The sequence below is a fragment of the Schistocerca gregaria genome, chromosome 8 (assembly GCF_023897955.1).
Source record: "Schistocerca gregaria isolate iqSchGreg1 chromosome 8, iqSchGreg1.2, whole genome shotgun sequence".
Classification (NCBI taxonomy): domain Eukaryota; kingdom Metazoa; phylum Arthropoda; class Insecta; order Orthoptera; family Acrididae; genus Schistocerca; species Schistocerca gregaria.
In genome coordinates this window covers 477,548,703-477,574,027 of record NC_064927.1, presented here as the reverse complement: position 1 = coordinate 477,574,027, position 25,325 = coordinate 477,548,703, and the positions used below count along the sequence as shown (strand labels likewise).

General features: G+C 41.1%; 1 protein-coding gene across 1 annotated transcript; it reads right to left on the bottom strand.

The window, feature by feature from the left end:
* Nucleotides 1–11,664: 11,664 nt before the first annotated feature.
* On the bottom strand, nucleotides 11,665–20,495 carry LOC126284313 (uncharacterized). The gene is made up of 2 exons (XM_049983147.1): nucleotides 20,433–20,495; nucleotides 11,665–12,248 (listed from the first exon to the last, which is right to left on the bottom strand). The coding sequence occupies exons 1-2, from the start codon at nucleotides 20,439–20,441 to the stop codon at nucleotides 11,775–11,777; spliced, it is 483 nt and encodes a 160-aa protein (XP_049839104.1). The 5' UTR covers nucleotides 20,442–20,495; the 3' UTR covers nucleotides 11,665–11,774.
* Nucleotides 20,496–25,325: the final 4,830 nt, after the last annotated feature.

Sequence of the window (25,325 nt, the reverse complement as noted above, 5' to 3'; positions counted from 1 at the left end):
GCAAAAGGAGACCTTTTAACTTCATGCTGAGTAATGGATGTTGGTCTACCTCTCTTTCCTTGTGTTCCTCCCACTTTGAAGAGACTTTCCCCAACGTCCATCCGAAATTCAGACAATTTCAGTGTTTTTAAACCTACGTCGATTAATTAGTGACATGTAAGGACATTAAGAGTTTGTACTCTATCAGCTTCTGCACTAATACCTTAAAACTCCTAAGATAATCAGGGCTCACTTGTGTCAACTGAAGCTACGCCGAAGAATAGGCTAGTAGATAACAAGTCAAAAAACTGAGCTACCGACCCTAGTCTCTGCGTCTGGCGCAGTTGGTAGATCGTTTATTGCTGCTAGAAATGGGAGGTCATCAAGATTTAAGTGAATGTGAACGTTATAGTCGACGCATGAGCGATGGTACACAGCGTCTCAGAGGTATCGATAAAGTGGGGATTTTCCCTTACGAACATTTAAGAAATGTACCGTGGATATCAGGAATCCGGTAAAACATCAAATCTCTGACATCACTAGGGCCGGGAAAATGTTCTGCAGGAACGCGGCCAACGACTACTGAAGAGAATCGTTCAACGTGACAGAAGTACAACCCTTCCGCAAATTGCTCCATATTTCAATGCTGGGCAATCAAGAAGTGTGCGAGTTATTGAACTAAACATCATCAACATATGCTTTCGGTGCCGAAGGCTTTATGCCTCGCTTCGACCCGTTAACAGTGACATTGGATTGTTGATGACTGGAAACATGTTGCCTGGTGGGATGAGTCTCGTTTCAGATTGTGTCGAACGCATGGGCGTGTAAGGGTAGGGAGACAACCTCAAGAATCCATGGACCCGGGGACCCGGCATGTCAGCAGGGGACTGTTCAGGTTGTGCAGGCTCTGCAGTGGTGTGAGCAGCGTGCAGTTGGAGTGATGCGGGACGCCTGATACGTCCAGATATGACTCTGGCAGATGATACACATGCTGTCTGATCACCTGCACCCATTCATGTGCAGTGCGCATTCCGATGGACTTGGGCAACCCCAGCACGACAATACGACACCCCACACTTCCCCTACTCAGCTCTAAGTAAAAGTATGTTACTGTTAATAAAAGTCGTACCAATCAGTGTTAGTCTAAAACGATAGGACGACTCACTATTTGCTAATATAATAATTATGTTAAAAAATAAGTTTGAAGGTCCACTTTGTAAATTTCCATTGAGGAGCTAAATTCTTATTGCAACAGCGGATCTCGTAATTAGAAATACACTCGTTTGTTATCACATAAATACTCTTCACGATTAATGACTTGCTAACACATTTATTGAGAGACATGCCCGAAGGAAAATTTGCATGTGAATGTCTACAAGGAAATAAAAGTAAATATCGCTAACATTGATCTGTTGCCGTATCACGGAGAACATTCCTGTCTCCGACAGTGTAACATTGTTGTAGAGAAATATGATTATCAACAAAGAATCGCCGGTCGCTGTGGCGGAGCGGTTCTAGGCCCTTCAGTCCGGAACCGCGCTGCTGTTACGGTCGCAGGTTCGAATCCTGCCTCGGGCATGGATGTGTGTGCTGTCCTTATGTTAGTTAGGTTCAAGTAGTTCTAAGTCTAGGGGACTGATGAGCTCAGATATTAAGTCCCTTAGTGCTTTAAGCCATTTGAACCATTTGAACAAGGATTCAGAAACAACTACTCGCTATATTCTCACACGATATCTTGCATTTAGTAGACGTCAATAAATAGGTATATATCATGTTCCTCGATTTACGAAGGCGTTCGACACTGTTCCATACAGTCGGGCAATAATCAAGATACGAACGCATACAATACCTTCACGAGTGTGCTAATGGATTGTACAATTTTTGGCTAGTAATTATCAACAGAAACGAAATTATGTGTATAAGCATATATACTGGGAGAGGATTACGTAATACTTCACGCCTGGGTAACTACCTATCACAGTGGAACAACACATTTAAAGAGAAATTATGTGTCTTCACGTCAGTGTATTGCTATTCATCGGATGACAATTGTTAGTTACTGATGCTACCATGCGTGAAAGTTTCTTCGTTAGTGAGCAGTAGAAACAGATTACGTCAACAGTTACCAAACACCCATCGCAACAAACTAATTGCTTTAGTCGTCGCAGTGGCGGTAATGCATTCTTTGTCGTTTACGTAATGATACACTACACACACGTGTGGAGAATCTGCACAAACCGTGTTTCACAGCTATGGCACCTCATATTTTCCAATATACATACAATTCAAAATTACTGTAACATCGCAAATTTTTACTGCATCTGACAACATCATGTGTCGTCCAATTTCATAATTTGATCAAGCGATCCTCGACGTACCCAAATTATATAATTTATTCTGAAACTTCGTATTTGATGTTGCTAGCAACAAACAATATTATACTAGTAATATGGAGCCCTCATGATCGTGTTTTCAATGTTTTCTGCTTGCTTTCATTTGCTGTCATCATACTGATTGTCTTTCTCGCAAAACTCTCTGAAGAGCAGCCTCCTGTAAAATTTTTCATTACTGCTGAACATCGCTTACGTACACTCCATAACGTCATGCTTTATTATATTTTGGGGAAAATCATAAACCCCAGTCAAATTTTTATAACTGAGATAGCAATTATTTTTGGTGTCAGTTCTACAGAGTTCTGCAGGAATACATTAAAACAATTGTTTCTCACACTACTGTGTCTGTATGTATCCATTCTTTAACGAAATTCATCATAACTAATCCAACACTCTTTAAACACAGGAACTGGGTTCAAGAAATCAGTACCAGGGCTAATCTTCATGGAGAATAAAATTCACTCACTCTTATATATAAAAGTTTCACTATATAAAAAAAACAGAGACAGTGGCTTTAGATCAACGACAGAAAATTTAAATTCTAGTAGTGAAGCGTGATGGACTGATTGATTATCAACTTACGCCCTTCCAATGATTAAATGCTTAAGAGTACGATTTGATATGTACATTGTTAACTCTTTCAGGTAACATAAGTACTACTTTTTACGTGGCTCTGGCACAGTTTCAGTGCAGTATGTTTATTGTTATCTAATATGTTTCCCTGTTGACCGAATCTCACTTTCTGTGGAAGCATGTGATGTATATGAGCATACCATATGTCCTATGATAGTTTCTTAAATTATATTGCAACATTGCTGCAGTGTTACCGACTGGATCATACACTTCTATTCACACAGACAGTTCAGAATGAATTTTAATTGAGTCGAAACTGGTTGTGTTCATAAAGCGAAAACGTGAGTGGCAACTGGACCGTTTAATATAAAGAAACGTAAAACAATGATCTAATTCCGTGTTAACTCCTAAGAATCTGTTCCACAGACTGAAGAAAGACATGTACTGGATCCACTATATTCCAATTTCATTTCCGGATTTATACAGTTTTTGGTTACCACGCGAACCCGACAAAAATTCCTGGAACAGATAGTTTATCTTTGGGAATACAGCAGATGAGGAAACTTGTGCAGTTTCGCCCAAGTGGCGAGAGCGTTTTCAGGAAAATTTGGAAAAATTTGAGAAAAATTTGTAAAAGTTTGAAAATCTGGGAAAACACACTTAGGGGGTGACGAAGTAAAAAACAAAAAAGCTCCCTGCCATTTCGGATGAGCTTCCCCCTTTCCTAACCCAGTGATGTAATTTACTTTCTTTTTCCAAACTTTACGAAAAACGGTTCATTGAACAAAGTTATCTATGTGACAGAAAATATTTCTGGCGAAATTCTACTCAGATAAGGCCAAATGCATATTTGAGCAAGGTAATTGGAGCGAAAGGCTGTTTACAATTTCTACAGAAACCAGATGGCAGTTATAAGAGTCGAGAGGCACGAAAGGGAAGCAGTGGTTAGGAAGGAAGTGAGACAGGGTTGCAGCCTCTCCCCAATGTTATTGAATCTGTATACTGAGCAAGCAGGAAACAAAAGAAAAATTCGGAGTAGGAATTAAAATCCACGGAGAAGAAATTAAACACTTTGAGGTTCGCCGATGACATTGTAATTCTGTCAGAGACAGCAAGGGACCTGGAAGAGCAGCTGAACGGAATGGACAGTGTCTTAAAGGAGCACATAAGATGAACATCAACAAAAGCAAAACGAAGATATTGGAATGTAGTCGAATTAAGTTGGGTGATGCTGCGGGAATTAGATTAGGAAATGAGATGGTTAAAGTAGGAAATGAGTTTTGCTATTTGGGGAGCAAAATAACTGATGATGGTCGAAGTAGACAGGATATAAAATATAGACTGGCAATGGCAAGGGAAGCGTTTCTGAAGAAGAGATATTTGTTAACATCGAGTATAGATTTAAGTGTCAAGAAGTCTTTTCTGAAGGTATTTGTATGGAGTGTAGTCATGTATGGAAGTGAAACATGGACGATAAATAGTTTAGACAAAAAAAGAACAGAAGCTTTCGAAATGTGGTGATACAGAAGGATGCTGCAGATTGGATGGGTAAATCACATAACTAATGAGGAGGTATTGAATAGAATTGGGGAGAAGAGAAATGTGTGGCACAACTTGACTAGAAGAAGGGATCGGTTGGTAAGACATATTCTGAGGCATAAAGAGATCACCAATTTAGTATTGGAGGGCAGCGTGGAGGGTTAAAAGTCGCAGAGGGAGACCAAGAGATGAATGTACTAAACAGATTCAGAAGGATGTAAATTGCAGTAGGTACTGGGACATAAAGAAGCTTGTTCAGGATAGAGTAGCATGGAAAGTTGCGTCAAACTAGTCTCTGGACTGAATACCACATCAACAACAACAAGAATTAGTTTATGAGTGCTAAAATATGTAGGTAAGGTAAAAGCGAAATTTCTTTTATTTCTTTATCTATTTCTTTTATTTATCCGGAATCATTTTATAGTCTTTTACTTTAGATTTAAGCAGCTTAAATTATTAGAATGAAAATAATGTTTCATGAAAATTAAGAATTACTGTAAAAATAACCAACAATTACTTTTGTTGTAATATATTTACAATCATAGGTAAATCATGTAGACAATGAAAATACCACATTAATGCCGCTTTGTTCACTACAGGTTTTGCACATTGTTGTGCAATGTAGGTCAGCCTTCACACATACGCACTTTCTTCCGCAGGCTTGAGTGCAGCCGCATGAAATCAATAGCAGTACTTTCTCTGGAGCACGGGGTCGTTTGATGTTAATCGGGGAGATGGATGAGTTTGAGTCTCTCCAGCCCCAGTTTTTGGGATCCAAGTTGTTCCCGAGCCATAGCTGGACTTGTAGGTAAACTCAGTAAGACTGGAGAGGCGTCCTGCTTCAGTAGGCGGTGGCAAATGAGAGACAATGACAACATTGTTTGCCTGACCCACAAGTACATTAAAACATTTAAATCGAATGGCAATTAAGTTATCATCAGGACACTCTCATTTTTTTGTGTAGAGAGAGCTTGTAAATTTCTCTCCTGCTTTTGCACTGGTATCAGGAGCGGAAGCAGGATCGTTGAATATCTGTGGAATATTATGAAGTTTGGGACACCGGTTGGGTAGTTCGAGATCTTGCAGCTTTACTTTCCCAAATAAGGCTGAAGTGCTGTCGAAACTGCTCACTGCATAAAGAAACAGTATTGAATTCTTACACTCATGATCAAGTGAGGAATTACGTATATCTTTAGGACTGTAACATGCTGTGCTGACGCTACCTTTACCTTTCTTCATAAGGATTGTGTCTGTGTCGTCTCGAGCAAGAGCAATAAGTAGCACAACAAAACCTACATCTTGACCTACTATAATCACCTGCTGGTAAAATTTTGAGGTATTTGTTGCATTTGCAACAATTTCCGTATCTGCATCGTCATCCGCAATCCTGGATTTTTCCTTATTTCTGAGGTTACTAACAAAGGCAGACTGTGATTCAACGCATAACGTCTCGTCATTAAAGAAAATTTCTCGTGAGTCGGTTTCATCTTTCACCTTTGTCGTTCAGTAGCTTTCTGAACATCCGTCAAATACAACATCAGCAGCATCTTTATAACGTCTCTGAATACAGGCTATTAATGTTTTATAAATGTCACCAAAAGTTCCATTTTGGAACCACACGACGTGGTGGATAAGAAACGCTCCAGCTATAACAAAGAACTTCGATTCATTATTGTCAATATTCCTTTCAGGTTCCTGATTTAAATGATTGTACAGCGATGAATTTTTTTGTTTTGCTCATCAATCCACTGCTGTCATAAAGAGACATTGGTACACTCGGTAATTCCTACGTGAAGCAGTCCTTTCAATCATGAGGTGAATAAAACGAGCACAGTATTCTCTGAAATAACAGAGTTGTATCTACTTCGGTAAAAATTTATTTCAAGTCTAACACTTGAGATGCACGTTGTTCTAACCGTGCTGGTTCCCTTAAGCTACAGAGAACCGGATTTTGCCATGACAATAACTATTGGTCGAAAAGCTTCTTCACCAACAAACATAGCTTTCTGACAATTAACTTCCTAGCTCTCCTCATAAGGAAATAGAGTGAGTTGTTGCTACCATAGCTCAAATCTTCTGTGAATTTTCTCGTCGATTTCTATCCTCCCACTCCTCATTTAAGCATGTTGATCACTCGAAACCGAGTGAAAATTGCAGAACTGTTCCACAGCTTCACAAATGTGATGGGCTATTGGTATACCGCAAATCCATCGATTTAACACACTATTGATGAAACGTCTTCCGTGTGAAGCACCTGTAACATCCTTAAGTTCCTTCATAGGCGTCTGTTCGACCGTCATGTTGGTCCATACTCCACATCAATACTTACCAGAGCGTCGAACAGTGAAGAAGCTGTCCTTGGTGAATTTATCGATCTCCATGGGTTTCATCGATTCTTTCAGTTTTTCCATGTCCTGGAGGTACAAATGACACGCCTTGGCATAAGGAAAGTCTTCAGTTGCATAAAATATTGGGGGCATAGCTCTCACACATTTTATATGGAGCTCCCAATTTCCCATACTCTCTGTTTGGGTGAAATATAGTGCCAAGTTGACAAACTGATTCTATTGTATCCATAACTGGTAAATTTTCCCACTTTGCTTAATATCGCCTAATGTGTTGAGAAATTTATTTTTCAGCTTTTCAGTCACTCCATCTTACTCCAAATCGCCGAAAGGTGCACCGTTTCTACTCATCTCAGAAATAGTCTTTAATATGTTGCTTCTCCTCCTCCATGACTCCCATTTCCTCCAGTATGATGATGGACAGAGCATACACGACCGCAGAGTGATCTTGAATTGCCATCGTGTATGTACGACCAAAAAGTATATGGGGAACAGAAATTGCAGCGTATACAATTTCCAAGAGTTGAGAGAACCCGCTGTCTCTCATTAAGAATCCTATTGCTCCCAGGAAAGACGTTATCAAGTGAAAGCCTCCTAATCGGATAACTGCATCAGTGAATACCTCATTCCTTCCATTAGCCTGCACTGCAACTGTATCCTTAGCTATCATATAGAGCGATTGATCAAACGTCACGATACATGTTTGCTGTGTGGTCGTTTTACTCTCTGTGATGTCATAAGTTAAAACAGTTGAAATAGTGCTATAATCTGTGGGTGGGGTGTTGATGAATGGAAGCCCTAATACATTTTATTGCGTATAAGATTATCCAGTCGTCATTTTCTCCATAAAACCTTGCCATGCACGAATAGAAAGCTGTAAAAACTTTCCCATCATCCAAGTACAATAGTGATCAGCAGGCACTGTTATTTTAGTGAATGATTCTTCTGAGTATACATTCTGCATTACAACTCTATTCTGTCTTCGGAATGTTAGCAGACTAATTTTTTGGGCATTGCTGTTTCAGTAGAGCTCAGCATGAAAGATAGTTTAGTTACTTTCGGATGTTCTGTCGCTCTCCCTAGAGTCACACACCTGATTCCACCCATAGCATGGAATATATCTTTGCCCGACATTGTTGCACTATTGAAGTCGGCATTGTCGACTTTTCAACAATGTTTTATGATCCCAATTTATGAAACATGTACACTGCAAGGCCTGGTAGCTGACACAATTGCATGGGATTTTGCTGTACATTTTTTTGAAACGGACTGTCCACTACCTTTTAATTTTGACAAAACCACACCCTTCACAGATTCGTGTAAAGCGTCGGAAACCACAGCTTCAACACTCTGTATCAAGTCATTGATATCTGGACAATCGGCAATACTGTAAGGAGTCATTCTTATATCTTCACAGATGACAGCTGCTGCTGCTTATACTATTCTCTTTCTCTCATCTTTCTCCTTAACAGCTCGTTCACTGTACCACTGATTCTAAAGTTTGTGGCCACTGCCTCAAAACATACAACTGGGGGATTTCTTGTCATTGTGGCAAACAAGACCCCACCACCAAAGTGTTGAGTCAGTCTATTTTTCAGAGTTCTTATAGTCATTGCCTCTCCTTCTGCAACAAATCGAGCAGTGAGAAATGACGTTCCTCTGAAGTATCTATAAATTTGCATAATTCTTGAAAAGCGGCATCAAAGTTGGTATCTTGAGGGAGGCCTCTTTTTCTAACGGAGGTGGGGTTCGCCACTAATGTAGCATAGCATTCTTGATGATAACGGGCTTCTGCAGTTGCTAAACACAAAACCATGTTGATGCGTCCGGCAACATTTCTACCGAAATCATCATTGAAAACTTTTATGTACATGTACCTGTATGTTTCTGGCATGAGAGAAATAATAATCATCGCGTTTTTCTGCGTTCTCAAGGAGCGTATATTTCACAGTTAAAGAGCGAACTTCGAACATTTCAAGGCGTATGTGGAGTGGTTTTTCTGTTTCCGCCTCTATGTCACACTTTTCATCTCATATGAAACAGTTCTTTTTTTTTTTAAATTGAATAGATAAGAGGAAGAGGATCTCAAATTTTTATCATCTGCTTGTGCAACATTCTGGTTTATTAATTTCCTTATATTATGTTCCTTAATATACTCACGTCGACATGCTTTATGCACCTCAGTGAGTCCAGCGTGCTGTACAAGATTATGAGCCCCACCTTTCCGCTCCTGGCTGACGTGTACCAGAGTTTCCAAGCCAGTCGTTACTATTGATGTCTTTCCTTCCGAAAGAGATTTACCGCAAATAAAGCAGGCAGACGGCTTCAATATTATTGTTTTCTCAGTCCAGACAATTCATAACACCACAAGCTGATGAATACTGTCACAAAGACAGATCTCTCTGGCTCTACTCTGCCAGTTCACAACATTGACGTAACTGAGCTGCACGCTGGGTAGGAAGAAACGGCATCGACAACAGTGGCAGGAGAGCGCTGAGCGAATGGGAAGGGGAACTTGACGTTTTATTGTTGCATGTACCCCTGAGTTCAACAATACTGAAACATCATCAAATCAAGTAGAATATGTAGGCTACGAAATATTCCCATACACTTAATTACGCTTTTCATTTAAATGCTTTGCTAAGCAACAAACGATGCAAACGATTACGTTAACAGCATTCTATTCCAATTCTTATACTTCAAATATCTTTTGTATAAGTGAAAACATGCACAAGTTCTTTTTCGTGTACAATTTTGCGAGGAATACATTTAGTAATAAGAACTCTGTTCGAAAAATGAACCTTTTAGCGTAAAAATATAAGATATGGTGCAAACAGACTTTTGGAGGGGATAAAAGGGAAACGCGCCCTCCTAAGAAGGGGAACTTTCCTGTTTCTTATTAACATACGCCATGTGAGTATTTTCCCAAAGTTTCAAAAATTTATAAATTTTTCCCTCATTTGCCGATTTTTTTAGTAATTTACCTGGGTTACGATGAGCCAAGAATGTTCAGCATATTCAGTTTACATAAAATAAGATAATGATTTAAAAATGTTACCAAAGGAAGTCAGCTTGAAATTGGGCTCTCATTCGATTCAAGTAAGATGTAATGTATTCAAATCTGAACAAGTGTTTTTAACATTATTTAAAACAGAAATGATCCAAAGTATCGTCTTCTGAAAAATTTCTAGAGGTCCAGAAACATTCAGTATAGTGAAATAAAGTAGCATCCAAAGTGTTGTAAGTCGACGGTAACGTTCATATGATTAGATAAATTCTGTGGGAGGGATGAACTGTTCGACCAAAATCATGTTTACTTTTACTGAGCCCACTACTCAGTACTCAAGCTCTCAGCTTACAGTCTTTCAGTATCGACATGCAAAGACATTCTAGTTTATACACAACATACCGTTTTCTCCCTTTTTCTTTCTCCTGCTCCTTCTTACCTCTTCCTTCCATCCACTTCCTGCCTGTCTCCCTCCCTACCACTTACCATCCCTAGTCTTCTGACTGTGTTCTATTACCGATGCCTCTCTGACCCCGTGTATCTCTCTCACGCCACCTTTTCACTATCTGTAGTCTACTCTAACTCCTTCTATACCACTCCATCTCTATCACAATTTTTGCTTCTTATCTATTTCTCTTTTCTTCTCTGTTATTTACTCTTTTCTACCTCTGTATTTATCTCTGACACTCTGTTCTTTCCATCTCTCTCTGCTTCGGCATGTATTTTGGGATGTGAGCACATATACAAACTTATACATAGTTCGAATAAAAAGTAGTGTTAACACGGTGTTAGTTCTTATCAGACTAGACTGACAGCCGTTCATCATATGCCCTCAATATCATCGCCCCGCATCTACATCACCTTCTCGCATAGAAATGGAAAGCATCTTATGTTGTCAGTGTATTCATCTCTGTCGATGCCCCACAAGTTCCACCCTAAGACACAGTCCTCAGTTCGTGGTCTAGTGGCTTGTGCTGCCTTTGGACCACAGGGTCCTGGGGTCGATTCCCAGCGGGGTTGGGGACTTTCTCTGCCAGGGGACTGGTTGTTTGTGTTGACCTCTTCGTTTCATCATCATCGTCGTCATCATCATCATCATCATCATCATCATCATCATCATCTGTGACAGTGGCTACATTGTACTGTGTAAATAATTGGATTGTGTAGAAATTGGGACTTTGTACTGTCTCTGATGACCGCAGAATTGAGTGCCCCACAAACCAAATACCATCATCATCATCATCACTCTAAGGCACAGATGATGTTTCCTCTAATGTTGTAGAACATACCCCGAAGAGGTTCTTTGATTTTGTCGAACAGATTGTAATCGCACAGACAGTATCAGGAGAATATGGTGGACGTTCCAGTAACTCCAATCTCCACATAAGCAGTAGGTTCTGCATGGGATTCGAAGTAAGGCATCGTGCATTGTCTGAAGGACAAATGGGATGCAGTGCCAGAAGGGAACATAATTGTGCGCTTTCACCACACGGCACTTCAGTATTAAGCCTCCCGCACGCGGTACACACAGCAGTTGACTCAAATACAGTCGTCGCCCGTCACTGCATTACTGTAATTGGCCTTCTACGGTCGGCCACAGACAGTGGGCAGGTCGTTCGTTGCACATACTTCATGCTTTAGCGGTGTTGTCACAACTTTTTCTCCAAGTCGTGTATGTGCATACAATTTAGATTTAATTTTTTCCTATGTGAAAAGTAAAATTGGTGATGTCTTTTTATTGAAGCACTTCTGTCGTTGGGGGATTTCACTTTTAAAATCGTAATAAGTGATCCATCAATAAGACGTTAACAAATATAAAGGTTTTGAAATATGAGACATTATTAAAGCAGAGACACAATTTTATTCATGCAAATCGATTCACATACGAAACTGCGTACGACATGGTCCAGCGAATCATCTGATGGACTCACTGGGAGCTCAGTGGTATGTAAACAGGTACACACCACCCAAAGGGAAGCTGAAAACATTTGCGCTGGAGTAGCCTCCAGGGTGATAGTCACTGCTAAGTACATTCACAGGAGGATATCCACTGGCCGGTACATTCACAGGGAAATGTCCGCTGATGTGTACATTCACAGGTTGGTTGCAGCAGCTAGGTTCATTCACAAGGGGATAGCAGCAGCTGGGTGGATTCACAGGGGATTTAACACTGCTGGGTGGATTCACTGGGGAGCTGACACTGCTGGGTAGATTCACAGTGGGGTAGCCGGTGTTGTTTACATTCACATTGGGGTTGAAGCTCCCAGTGCCGAAGTTCACATTCCCCACTCCGACGTCACGCCTGTAGTTAGGCTGGAAGTGCTCGGGTGGCCACTGTTTGGTGCCGGCAGCGGTGGGCGGCGCAGCGGCGCTGGCGGCGGCCAACGCGCTCAGGACTGTCATGGCGAACACCTGTCGGCCAACAAGTGCAGGCGTAGGCTGATTATGATGGAACACGTGAGGCAATACCGACCTTACGACTTACCTTAAAAGAAAGCTTAAGGAAAGGCAAACCTACGTCTCAAGCATTTCTAGACTTGGAGAAAGCTTTTGACAATGTTGACTGGAATACTCCCTTTCAAATTCTAAAGGTGGCAGGGGTAAAATATAGGGAGCGAAAGGCTATTTACAATTTGTTCAGAAAGCAGATGGCAGTTGTAAGAGCCAAGGAACATGAAAGGGAAGCAGTGGTTGGGAAGGGAGTGAGACAGGGTTGTTATCAATCTGTATATTGAGCAAGCAATACAGGAACCAAAAGAAATATTCGGAGTAGGTATTAACATCCATGGAGAAGAAATAAGAACTTTGAGGTTCGCCGATGACACTGTAATTCTGTCAGAGACAGCAAAGGACTTGGAAGAGCAGTTGAACGGAATGGACAATGTCATGAAAGGAGGATATCAGATAAACACAAAAAAAAAGCAAAACGAGGATAATGGAATGTAGTGATGCTGAGGGAATTCGATTAGGAAACGATACACGTAAAGTAGTAAAGGCGTTTTGCTATTTCGGGAGTAAAATAACTGGTGATGGTCGAAGTAGAGAGGATATAAAATGTAGACTAGCAATGACAAGGAAAGCGTTTCTGAAGAAGAGAAATTTGTTAACATCGAGTATAGATTTAAGTGTCAGGAAGTCGTTTCTGAAAGTATTTGTATGGAGTGTAGCCATATATGGAAGTGAAATGTGGACATAAACTGTTTAGACAAAACGAGAATAGAAGATTTCGAAATGTGGTGCTACAGAAAAATGCTGAAAATTAGATGGGTACATTACATAACTGATGAGGAGGTATTGATTATGATTAGGGAGAAGAGGAGTTTGCGGCACAACTTGACAAGAAGAGGGGACCAGTCCGTAGAAACATGTTCTGAGGCATCAAGGAATCATAAATTTAGCATTGGAGGGCAGCATGGAGGGTAAAAATCGTAGAGGGAGGCCAAGAGAACTTCATATCCGATATTATTTATCAAGTTTCTTTAGTAAACTGTTGAAAAATGGAACAACACGAAAAGTTTCATCCAAATATTTTGAAACATCGAAAGCTACTTAACACTGGAAATGTAATATATGTAAAATACCATATTACAACATTTATATGGCAATAAATTCACGCTAGTTATCACGTTCATGGAATTTTTTCTTTCCAAGTACTAAATAATGGCAAAAGAAAGTGTGTTTCTCTCGTACGATTGAGCTGAATTGAAACTTTAAATGCGAACATTTTAGGCTAGACTTTACCGTGACTGTTACTGACATTAAATGAAACAACAAGTTCACTGTTACCAGTCACTGTTAATTTATCTCCACGACGCGTTTCAAAGGTTTAAACCTCGATCGTCAGGTGGATTTACATTTGTTAGTATGACATTCGTGTGTGTGTGTGTGTGTGTGTGTGTGTGTTGTGTTACGATTTTTTGGAGGAACTTGTGGCACTGTCTAGTGGTCAAAACAAACCACTACTTCAGAACATCGTTCTGAGTTTCTTTTGACAAAAAATTAGGCGTATATCTAATGCTAAACATAAAATAAGTGACATAGAGTACCTCCAGTGCTCACAGGTTTCTTCCGCTGTCGTAACACATCACATGTATACCGTTATAGTTTGTAAACAAATATGGCGTCTGGAACTATTGGGTGCAAGGATAGTATAGCAGAAGAGAAAACGTTATCGCAAAGTAGAAAGAGTATATATCGTAACAACGTTATTACAGAATAATTTTTTAAGGATTTGGAGGCTTTTTTTTTGAGGTATCGAATACATACGTTTGAATAAATACTTCATGTGGTATATAAATCCGATTTTGACAGGTTAAAATAACTTAAACTTCATACTCGTTTACACAGTCAAGTAAAAATGTTAAAATAGCTTGAACTTTGTACTTTTTTATATGATCAGGTGAAATGTTTCTAACTTTAAGTACAATAATCATATAGGCTACAGCGGTTAAATTATATATAAACAACAATTTTGATTGAGATTAATAGATAGATGTGAATCGCTGGAGGCAGAGAGAGAGAAAGAGAAAGAGAGAGTGAGAGGGAGAGAGAGGGTGGAAAGAGCAATTGTGTGAGAGCAAACAGTTTCAATATGCAAAGAAGTGGGATACGGAAATACTAAGGAATGACGAGATATGATTGACGTTTCTAAGGCTATAGATACAGCAATAAGGAATAGCTAAGTAGGCAGTCCAGTTGAAGAAGAATGGACATCTCTAAAAAGAGCTGTCATAGTAGCTGGAAAAAAAAGGTTCGGCACAAAGAAGTAAATGCGAAGAAACCATGGGTAACAGAAGAAGTACTTCAGTTGATCGATGAAAGGAGGAAGTACAAAAATGTTCTGGGAAACTCAGGAATACAGAAATAGAAGTCGCTAAGAAAAGAAATAAATCGGAAGTACAGGGAAGCCAAGACGAGATGGCTGCATGAAAAACATGAAGAAACCGAAAAAGGAAAGGTTGTCGGAAGGACAGACTCATCATACAGGAAAGTCAAAACAACCTTCGGTGACATTAAAAGCAAGAGTGGTAACATTTAGAATGCGACGGGAATTCCACTGGTAACTACAGAGAAGAGAGCGGATAGGTGGAAAGAATACACTGAAAGCCTCCATGAGGGGGGAGATTTGTCCATTGTGAAAGAAGAAGAAACAAGAGTCGATTTAGAAGAAATAAGGAACGCAGTATTAGAATCAAAATATAAAAGAGATTTGAAGGACTTAAGATCAAATAAGACAGAAGGGATAGATATCATGCAATCAGAAACTCGAAAATCATTGGGGGAAGAGGCAACAAAACGACTATTCACGCTGGTGTGTAGAATGTATGAGACTGGCAACATACCATCTGACTTTCGGAAAAAAATGTCATCCACACAATTCCGACTACTGCAAGAGCTGACAAGTGCGAGAACTATCGCACAGTCAGCTTAACAGCTCGTGGATACTAGTTACTGACAAGAAAAATATTCAGAAGTATGGGAAAGAACGCCAAGGGTATGCTGGATGACGGTCAGTTTGGCTTTAGAAAAGGTAAAGACACGAGAGAAGAAATTCTGTCATTGCGGTTGATAATGGAAGAACGACCAAGGAAAAATCAAGACACGTTCATAGGATTTCTCGACCTGGAAAAGTGTTCGACAATGTAAAATGGTGCAACATGTTCGAAATTCTGAAGAAAATAGGGGTAGGTTATAGGGAGAGACGGGTAATATACAATATGTACAAGAGGCAAGAAGGAACAATAATATTGGACGACCAACAAAGAATTTTTCGGATTAAAAGGCTGTAAGACAAGGATGTAGTCTTTCGCCTCTACTGGTAGGTCTGTACATCGAGGAAGCAACGATGGAAATAAAAGAAAGGTTCAAAATACACATTTCTTAAGCGTCCTGGCAGGTTACAACTGTTTGCCACACAGTGATCCATACACTTTCTAGCCTGTGTAGCTAAAAATGTCGACAAGGATATTATTTTGGCTATGGCTGGAATACCTGTCTTTTACTCTCTTCGTTTCTGTTTGGTTTTATAGTCACAATGCTTCATACAAAAGTGTAATACTTTACACATTTTCGACTGTGTTCTGAATACGTACTTGTGTGTTAAATAAAAGCTTGAAATACATAATATGTCAATTAATATCTGGCGATATTATCAGTACTCATAGATTTATTGTGATGTTTGTCGACGTACGACCACATTATCAGGTAGCGGCGTCAGTACCAAATTCTCATCATATCTATTACTAGAATACCCCGAAGATCTGAAGAGTATTTTTAGTTTCTATCCGGCCTGACAAAATTCGAAATTTATAAGTAGATTCTCGAAAACTGTATGTAAGTTTTTACTGAATGTCTACCAGTTTACATCTGCAACATTTCTGTTACTGACTCCCATACGAATGAATCGAACCCTGCCAATCGAGTTACTTGCGACTGAGGCTGTATCGCCAGTCCCCTTCCTACGTCAACATACAGTTACTCGCAAATATTTTTGTGATAATACCGACCCTAGTTGTGAATCATTAATACTGTAGTTATCGGATATCACAATCTAAACTTCTGTTATACTCAGAACTGACTATTTCTGCATATCAAGAGCTAGTTGTCACTCTTTGTATCATGCTGACACTGTGCCATCATTGCACTGAATACGGCTCAAATTTTTAGTTGATGGAATTTCCTTTTAAAATACTCTGTAGCCTGCAGGAACACCACATGTTTGGTGTTCATGCCGTACACTACACAACTACACTCCTGGAAATTGAAATAAGAACACCGTGAATTCATTGTCCCAGGAAGGGGAAACTTTATTGACACATTCCTGGTGTCAGATACATCACATGATCACACTGACAGAACCACAGGCACATAGACACAGGCAACAGAGCATGCACAATGTCGGCACTAGTACAGTGTATATCCACCTTTCGCAGCAATGCAGGCTGCTATTCTCCCATGGAGACGATCGTAGAGATGCTGGATGTAGTCCTGTGGAACGGCTTGCCATGCCATTTAAACCTGGCGCCTCAGTTGGACCAGCGTTCGTGCTGGACGTGTAGACCGCGTGAGACGACGCTTCATCCAGTCCCAGACATGCTCAATGGGGGACAGATCCGGAGATCTTGCTGGCCAGGGTAGTTGACTTACACCTTCTAGAGCACGTTGGGTGGCACGGGATACATGCGGACGTGCATTGTCCTGTTGGAACAGCAAGTTCCCTTGCCGGTATAGGAATGGTAGAACGATGGGTTCGATGACGGTTTGGATGTACCGTGCACTATTCAGTGTCCCCTCGACGATCACCAGAGGTGTACGGCCAGTGTAGGAGATCGCTCCTCACACCATGATGCTGGGTGTTGGCCCTGTGTGCCTCGGTCGTATGCAGTCCTGATTGTGGCGCTCACCTGCACGGCGCCAAACACGCATACGGCAATCATTGGCACCAAGGCAGAAGCGACTCTCATCGCTGAAGACGACACGTCTCCATTCGTCCCTCCATTCACGCCTGTCGCGACACCACAGGAGGCAGGGTGCACGATGTTGGGGCGTGAGCGGAAGACGGCCTAACGGTGTGCGGGACCGTAGCCCAGCTTCATGGAGACGGTTGCGAATGGTCCTCACCCATAACCCAGGAGCAACAGTGTCCATAATTTGCTGGGAATTGGCGGTGCGGTCCCCTAGGGCACTGCGTAGGATCCTACGGTCTTAGCGTGCATCCGTGCGTCGCTGCGGTCCGGTCCCAGGTCGACGGGCACCTGCACCTTCCGCCGACCACTGGCGACAACATCGATGTACTGTGGAGACCTCACGCCCCACGTGTTGAGCAATTCGGCGGTATGTCCACCCGGCCTCCCGCATGCCCACTATACGCCCTCGCTCAAAGTCCGTCAACTGCACATACGGTTCACGTCCACGCTGTCGCGGCATGCTACCAGTGTTAAAGACTGCGATGGAGCTCCGTATGCCACGGCAAACTGGCTGACACTGACGGCGGCGGTGCACAAATGCTGCGCAGCTAGCGCCATTCGACGGCCAACACGGCGGTTCCTGGTGTGTCCGCTGTGCCGTGCGTGTGATCATTGCTTGTACAGCCCTCTCGCAGTGTCCGGAGCAATTATGGTGGGTCTGACACACCGGTGTCAATGTGTTCTTTCTTCCATTTCCAGGAGTGTATCTACGAAAACTGCGTTGTAAAGGGTTCGGTGGTGGTCTCTAGAAATCCTAGTTCAGCGATAGAAGCAATCATTTCGGCATACTCAAGAGAACAAGTGAATAAGTGCCAAAATTCTCCTTTTGACTTACAATGTGGATGCAGTACTGTCCAGGTACACAAAAAACCATCTCAAAGTTACGCTGGCAAAAGTTTTCTTGAATTGACTACGGTATCCATGGAGGGTCAATATGTTAATGTGAATATATCTTTTAAATAGAATGGTTTATCATATAAGATTTAATGGTTGCGACAAAACGTGACCGTTCTGTTTTGGCTTACTGAAAATAATATGTGTTCCACAACTGCTCCAGGTACGGCCTTTGGTAGCCTGTTAATAATCTTCAAACGAGTAGCACTCTAAAATATCAAATTACAATATTTTTTACGTAATTGAAGATTATTTTACGCTGTATAGGAAGATTATGGAATGACGTTGATCAAGAGAGTGATGCAGTGGTTGAAGCAAATTAACTGCTATTCAGGTCACTGTCGAAAGTGCTAGATTTTACAGAGTTTTGGAGGGGCACAACGATTTCTTTGAAAGAAAGACATTCCGATCATATCCTATAATCCGCCGCTAATGACCTACTCGTGCATGGGACGCTAAGAATGAATCTTCGTTCTGTATCTGAAACTGGAATAGAATACTTCAAGACAGACTGAGTGCGATAAAAAATTTTGTCATCACCTTCTCAAAAATTTATGTTTAATCTTGCTTTCAATACTTCGTGGAATGTGCAAATGACAATGGAAATATGGTCTAGAAAAATCTAGAGAGTTTTCCGTCCCTGGCGTACAAATAAAATTACTGCGTTGTCAGGCGTTCCAGACATAAAGAAATGCGTTTTGTTGACTAGACATTTAGGGTAACTGGTTAACGTTATAGACTTACCGAAGATCGAAAAAGTGAATACATTTTGGTTTAGTACATTGATACATTTTGGAAAATGGAACTATGCTATGAAATAAACCTGCTGTGCACATCGTAAGAAAACAGAGATTGAGGTCGGATACAGGAATATTTGGATTACAACAACAGTTCGTTACAATCGAAGCAGATGTTGAACAAAAGTTAAAAAGTTATTGTGTGTCGCCTGAAGATGTGTAAGAGGGCCACAAACTTTTTCAGTATGTGCGAGCGATTCATCAGATGTGTCAGCCTTTACTTTCAGATACTTCATCTACTACGATACATTCAAAGGAAACTATCGTCTCTCTGTGATTCGATGAAAATGTACGACTACTTGAACAGTATTACTGCTTCGTGCCTGAATAGCAACTCTCTTTAAAAGGGGATAAGGTCCACAGCAATAACAAAAAAGCTGGTAGTATGTGATTAACATTCACTGGTTAACGTATGGACTATCATTTCGGAAAAATTGAGTATCTAGGGACAAATACCATCAACCGGAATGCAGTGAAACTAAAACATAAAATCACTTCCGGAGGAGGCAAATACAGGTTTTAGACTTGTTGGAAGGAACTTCCCAGAATCCTGACAGGTTAGTATAAAGTATATAGATGCCCTCTTGTAATGTTATGAAAATGTAATGTAATAATCGTGAGATTAGAAATTTCCTGTGCAAAAGCATGCCGTGTAAATGGTACACCTCGCACAGGAACAGCTAAAGTAAAGAAAAGTTTAGAGAGAGAGAGAGAGAGACAGACAGACCGTGTCACTTTTGGGCCGTTTCACTCACTATTAGACTGTGAAAGATAGTCGCCAATACTGTTACTAATTACTATCCGTGAAGCAATGCACACTGGCTTACGCTGTATATAGGCACATGCAGACGTACTTAAAGTATTAAAGGGGAAATAGGATGAGTGTCTGGGCGTACTACAAAATGAAATATCCCACTAGCTTAAGAGCGTACGCCAGACGGGGAATCGAACCCGGAAGCTGGACTTTCATGTTCCAATGCTCTTACCGAGACTTTGAGACAGGATATAGTATAAAACCTCACAGTACCCATTCTATCAGGAAATCTCTACGACTTTCCATTCTTCAAAGAAGCTCTTTTGGGTATCTTGCAGTGCTTGAATTCGTAGAATAAATGGGTTAGCTAAAGCGCAGGAATTGTTTCTAGAGTGAAGCATACATGTGGATGTAAGAGGAGCACTAAAGGCTAAAAGAAACCGTAGGGACCGACTGGAATACGATAACCACATAATGATCGTAGTTGTGATATGTACACAGTTATGAAACACCTGATAATAAATAGATAAATATGAAATCCGACAGTCAGAAGAATGATGCGTTTACAGATATAAAGAAGAAAGCTTCTTCCACAGAAACAAAGCTACCAGAAAAGCCTCATAGACGAAACCATTGGTATGTCTTAAGCAGAAGGGTAGCAGCGCGAAGTCGTGTTCGAACTTACAGCGTCCATGGTGCTGGGTAGCTGAGGATGGCCGTCGACGAGCTCTACGCCGAAGTGAGGTGGAGCCGCAAGTGTCTCTTCCTCTGGAGGCGTCTGCTCTTTTATACTCATTCGGCCGCTTGTACTGGCCATGTTAACTTATCGCCCCACTTGACAACCACGGAGGGCGGACCTGAGAGTAACAAATCGCTAACGGGATGTTGTTTACCTTCTGAACTCTGCACTGCTCGGTGGAGGACCGGTTCTGGCCTACTGCAAAGAAACTCAGACAAAAACACTTCGTTATACAATTATAGATTGTAAAACAATCACGAAAGCTTTTATTTAATCCATATTGGGTAAGAGGTAGTGGTTGTGAATGTCAATGTTAGAAAATATATATGCTCAACGACTTGTTTATAGTGTAAAACACTAAGACTGACGCGTTTCGGAAGTCAAGCTTCCATCGTTAGAATAATAAAAAGTAAAAGAACCTGTTAAAACTCGCTAAAATGGAACATGCACCAGGCACAATAAAATTAAAACATCGTGGCTACTTCCCTTGTTGCAGCCGTGTCTTCCAAGATGCATCTCCACATAGTTGTCAAAATATAAAAAACTCTACAATGTTGTCGCCTATGGTGTTAAACATTTAACCATATGGCTCTCTCCTCTATCGTCGTAAACCGCCCGTGCGTCTTCGTTGATACCACCCTCCACGTAGCCAAACACGACACTGAAACGCGAGTGGGGAGTGAACTCACGCACAAGTAAACAAGGAAGTCACAGAGATATCTTTTTTTTTTTTTCGGCATCAGTCTACTGACTGGTTTCATGCGGCCCACCACGAATTCCTTTCCTGTGGTAACCTCTTCATCTCAGAGTAGCACTTGCAACCTACGTCCTCAATTATTTGCTTGACGTATTCCAATCTCTGTTTTCCTCTACAGTTTTTGCCCTCTACAGTTCCCTCTAGTACCATGGAAGTCATTCCCTCATGTCTTAGCAGATGTCCTATCATCTTGTCCCTTCTACTTATCAGTGTTTTCCACATATTTCTTTCCTCTCCGATTCTGCGTAGAACCTCCTCATTCCATACCTTATCAGTCCACCTAATTTTTAACATTCGTCCATAGAACCACATCTCAAATGCTTCGATTCTCTTCTGTTCTGGTTTTCCCACAGTCCATGTTTCACTACCATACAATGCTGTACTCCAGACAAACATCCTCAGAAATTTCTTCCTTAAATGAAGGCCGGTATTTGATATCAGTAGACTTCTCTTGGCCAGAAATGCCTTTTTTGTCGTAGCAGGTCTGCTTTTGATGTCTTCCTTGCTCCGTCCGTCATTGGTTATTTTACTGCCTAGGTAGCAGAATTCCTTAACTTCATTGACTTCGTGGCCATCAATCCTGATGTTGAGTTCCTCGCTGTTCTCATTTTTACTACTTCTCATTACCTTCGCCTTTCTCCGATTTACTCTCATACCATACTGTGTACTCATTAGACTGTTCATTCCGTTCATCAAATCATTTAATTCTTCTTCACTTTTACTCAGGATAGCAATGTCATCAGCGAATCGTATAATTGATATCCTTTCACCTTGTATTTTAATTCCACTCCTGAACCTTCCTTTCATTTCCATCATTGCTTCCTCGATGTACAGATTGAAGAGTAGGGGCGAAAGGCTACGGCCTTGTCTTACACCCTTCTTAATACGAGCACTTCGTTCTTGATCTTCCACTCTTACTATTCCTTCTTGGTTGATATACATATTATATATGACACGTCTCTCCCTGTGGCTTACCCCTGTTTTTTTCAATATCTCGAACAGCTTGCACCATTTTATATTGTCGAACGCTTTTTCCAGGTCGACAAATCCTATGAACGTGTCTTGATATTTCTTTAGCGTTGCTTCCATTATTAGCAGTAACGTCAGAATTGCCTCTCTCGTGCCTTTACTTTTCCTAAAGCCAAACTGATCGTCACCTAGCGCATTCTCAATTTTCTTTTCCATTCTTCTGTATATTATTCTCGTAAGCAGCTTCGATGCATGAGCTGTTAAGCTGATTGTGCGATAATTCTCGCACTTGTCAGCTCTTGCCGTCTTTGGAATTGTGTGGATGATGCTTTTCCGAAAGTCAAATGGTATGTCGCCAGTCTCATATATTCTACACACAAACATGAATAGTCGTTTTGTTGCCATTCCCGTAATGATTTTAGAAATTCTGATGGAATGTTATCTATCCCTTCTGCATTATTTGACCGTAAGTCCACCAAAGCTCTTTCAAATTCCGATTCTAATACTGGATCCCCTATCTTTTCTAAATCGACTCCTGTTTCTTCTTCTATCACATCAGACAAATCTTCACCCTCACAGAAGCTTTCAGTGTATTCTTTCCACCTATCTGCTCTCTCCTCTGCATTTAACAGTGGAATTCCCGTTGCACTCTTAATGTTACCACCGTTGCTTTTAATGTCACCAAAGGTTGTTTTGACTTTCCTGTATGCTGAGTCTGTCCTTCCGACAATCATATCTTTTTCGATGTCTTCACATTTTTCCTGCAGCCATTTCGTCTTAGCTTCCCAGCACTTCCTATTTATTGCATTCCTCAGCGACTTGTATTTCTGTATTCCTGATTTTCCCGGAACATGTTTGTACTTCCTCCTTTCATCAATCAGCTGAAGTATTTCTTCTGTTACCCATGGTTTCTTCGCAGCTACCTTCTTTGTACCTATGTTTCCCATTCCCAACTTCTGTGATGGCCCTTGTTAGAGATGTCCATTCCTCTTCAACTGTACTGCCTACTGCTCTATTCCTTATTGCTGTATCTATAGAGTTAGAGAACTTCAAACGTATCTCGTCATTCCTTAGTTCTTCCGTAACCCACTTCTTTGCGTATTGATTCTTCCTTACTAATGTTTTGAACTTCAGCCTACTCTTCATCACTACTATATTGTGATCTGAGTCTATATCTGCTCCTGGGTACGCCTTACAATCCAGTATCTGATTTCAGAATCTCTGTCTGACCATGATGTAATCTAACTGAAATCTTCCCGTATCTCCCGGCCTTTTCCAAGTATACCTCCTCCTCTTGTGATTCTTGAACAGGGTATTCGCTATTACCAAGTGAAACTTGTTACAGAACTCAATTAGTCTTTCTCCTCTTTCATTCCTTGTCCCAAGCCCATATTCCCCTGTAACCTTTTCATCTACTCCTTCCCCTACAACTGCATTCCAGTCGCCCATGACTATTAGATTTTCGTCACCCTTTACATACTGCATTACCCTTCCAATATCCTCATACACTTTCTGTATCTGTCCATCTTCAGATTGCGACGTCGGCATGTATACCTGAATTATCGTTGTCAGTGTTGGTCGCTGTCGATTCTGATTAGAACAACACTGTCACTGAACTGTTCACAGTAACACACACTCTGCCTTACCTTCCCATTCATAACGAATCCTACACCTGTTATACCATTTTCTGCTGCTGTTGATACTACCCGATACTCATCTGACCAGAAATCCTTGTCTTCCTTCCACTTCACTTCACTGACCCCTACTATATCTAGATTGAGCCTTTGAATTTCCCTTTTCAGATTTTCTAGTTTCCCTACCACGTTCAAGCTCCTGACATTCCACGCCCCGACTCGTAGAACATTATCCTTTCGTTGATTGTTCAATCTTTTTCTCATGGTAACCTCCCCCTTGGCAGTCCCCTCCCGGAGATCCGAATGGGGGACTATTCCGGAATCTTTTGCCAATGGAGAGATCATCATGACACTTCTTCAACTACAGGCCACATGTCCTGCGGATACACGTTACGTTTCTTTAATGCAGTGGTTTTCATTGCCTTCTGCATCCTCATGTCGTTGATCATTGCTCATTCTTCCGCCTTTAGGGGCAATTTCCCACCCCTAGGACAAGAGAGTGCCCTGAACCTCTATACGCCCTCCGCCCTCTTTGACAAGGCCGTTGACAGAATGAGGCTGACTTCTGATGCGGGAATTCTTCGGCCGCTATGCTGATCATTTATCAAAATTTAGGCAGTGGCGGGGATCGAACCCGGGACCGAAGACGTTTTGATTATGAATCAAAGACGCTACCCCCTTTTTTTTTAATCTCATTTTGGTCGCTATTGTTCGTTGTATCTGCTCGGGGCGGACGTCGTAAGACATCCATTTATGTTCGTTGCTGATCGAATGACTCAGTTTTTTTTTTATTACAGAGGGCACGTAACCCTCTGACCGAACACGCTGAGCTACCGTACCGGCCCCGTAGATCTCGGGAACTAGATGTCTATACCAACACATAACGTATACATGTTCCAAGGACGTCATGAAATGATGGTATCCTGCCAATTCCTAAAATTGTAGTTACTAAAAGAAACCAGTGAAATGTTTGAAAAGTTATTTGTATCACCAGTTAGCTGTTCATTCAGTGAGTTCTGATTATCCACGCTGTGTATGGTAATTTCCAGCTGTTCTACTAGATAAAGCTTTTTGCCTTTGTCCTGTCTATGTGTGAGCTTACTAGCGTTTCAGTGTAGTGTTTGGCTACGTGGTGGGTGGTATCAACGAAGACGCACCGGCGATTTACGACGATAGATGAGAGAGCCATGTGGTTAGATGTCGAACACCATAGGCGACACCATTTTAGAGTTTTTTTATTTTTTGAAGACTATGTGGAGATGCACCATGGAAGACACGGCTGCAACAAGGGAAGTAGCCACGATGTTTTAATTTTATTATCAATTTTATTGTTCCTGGTGTATCTTCCATTTTAGCCCATTTTAACAGGTTCTTTTACTTTTATTATTCTGACGATGGAAGGGTGACTTCCTAAACGCGTCAATCGTAGTGTTTTACACTATGAACTAGTGGAGCCGATATATTTTTTAACACTCACGA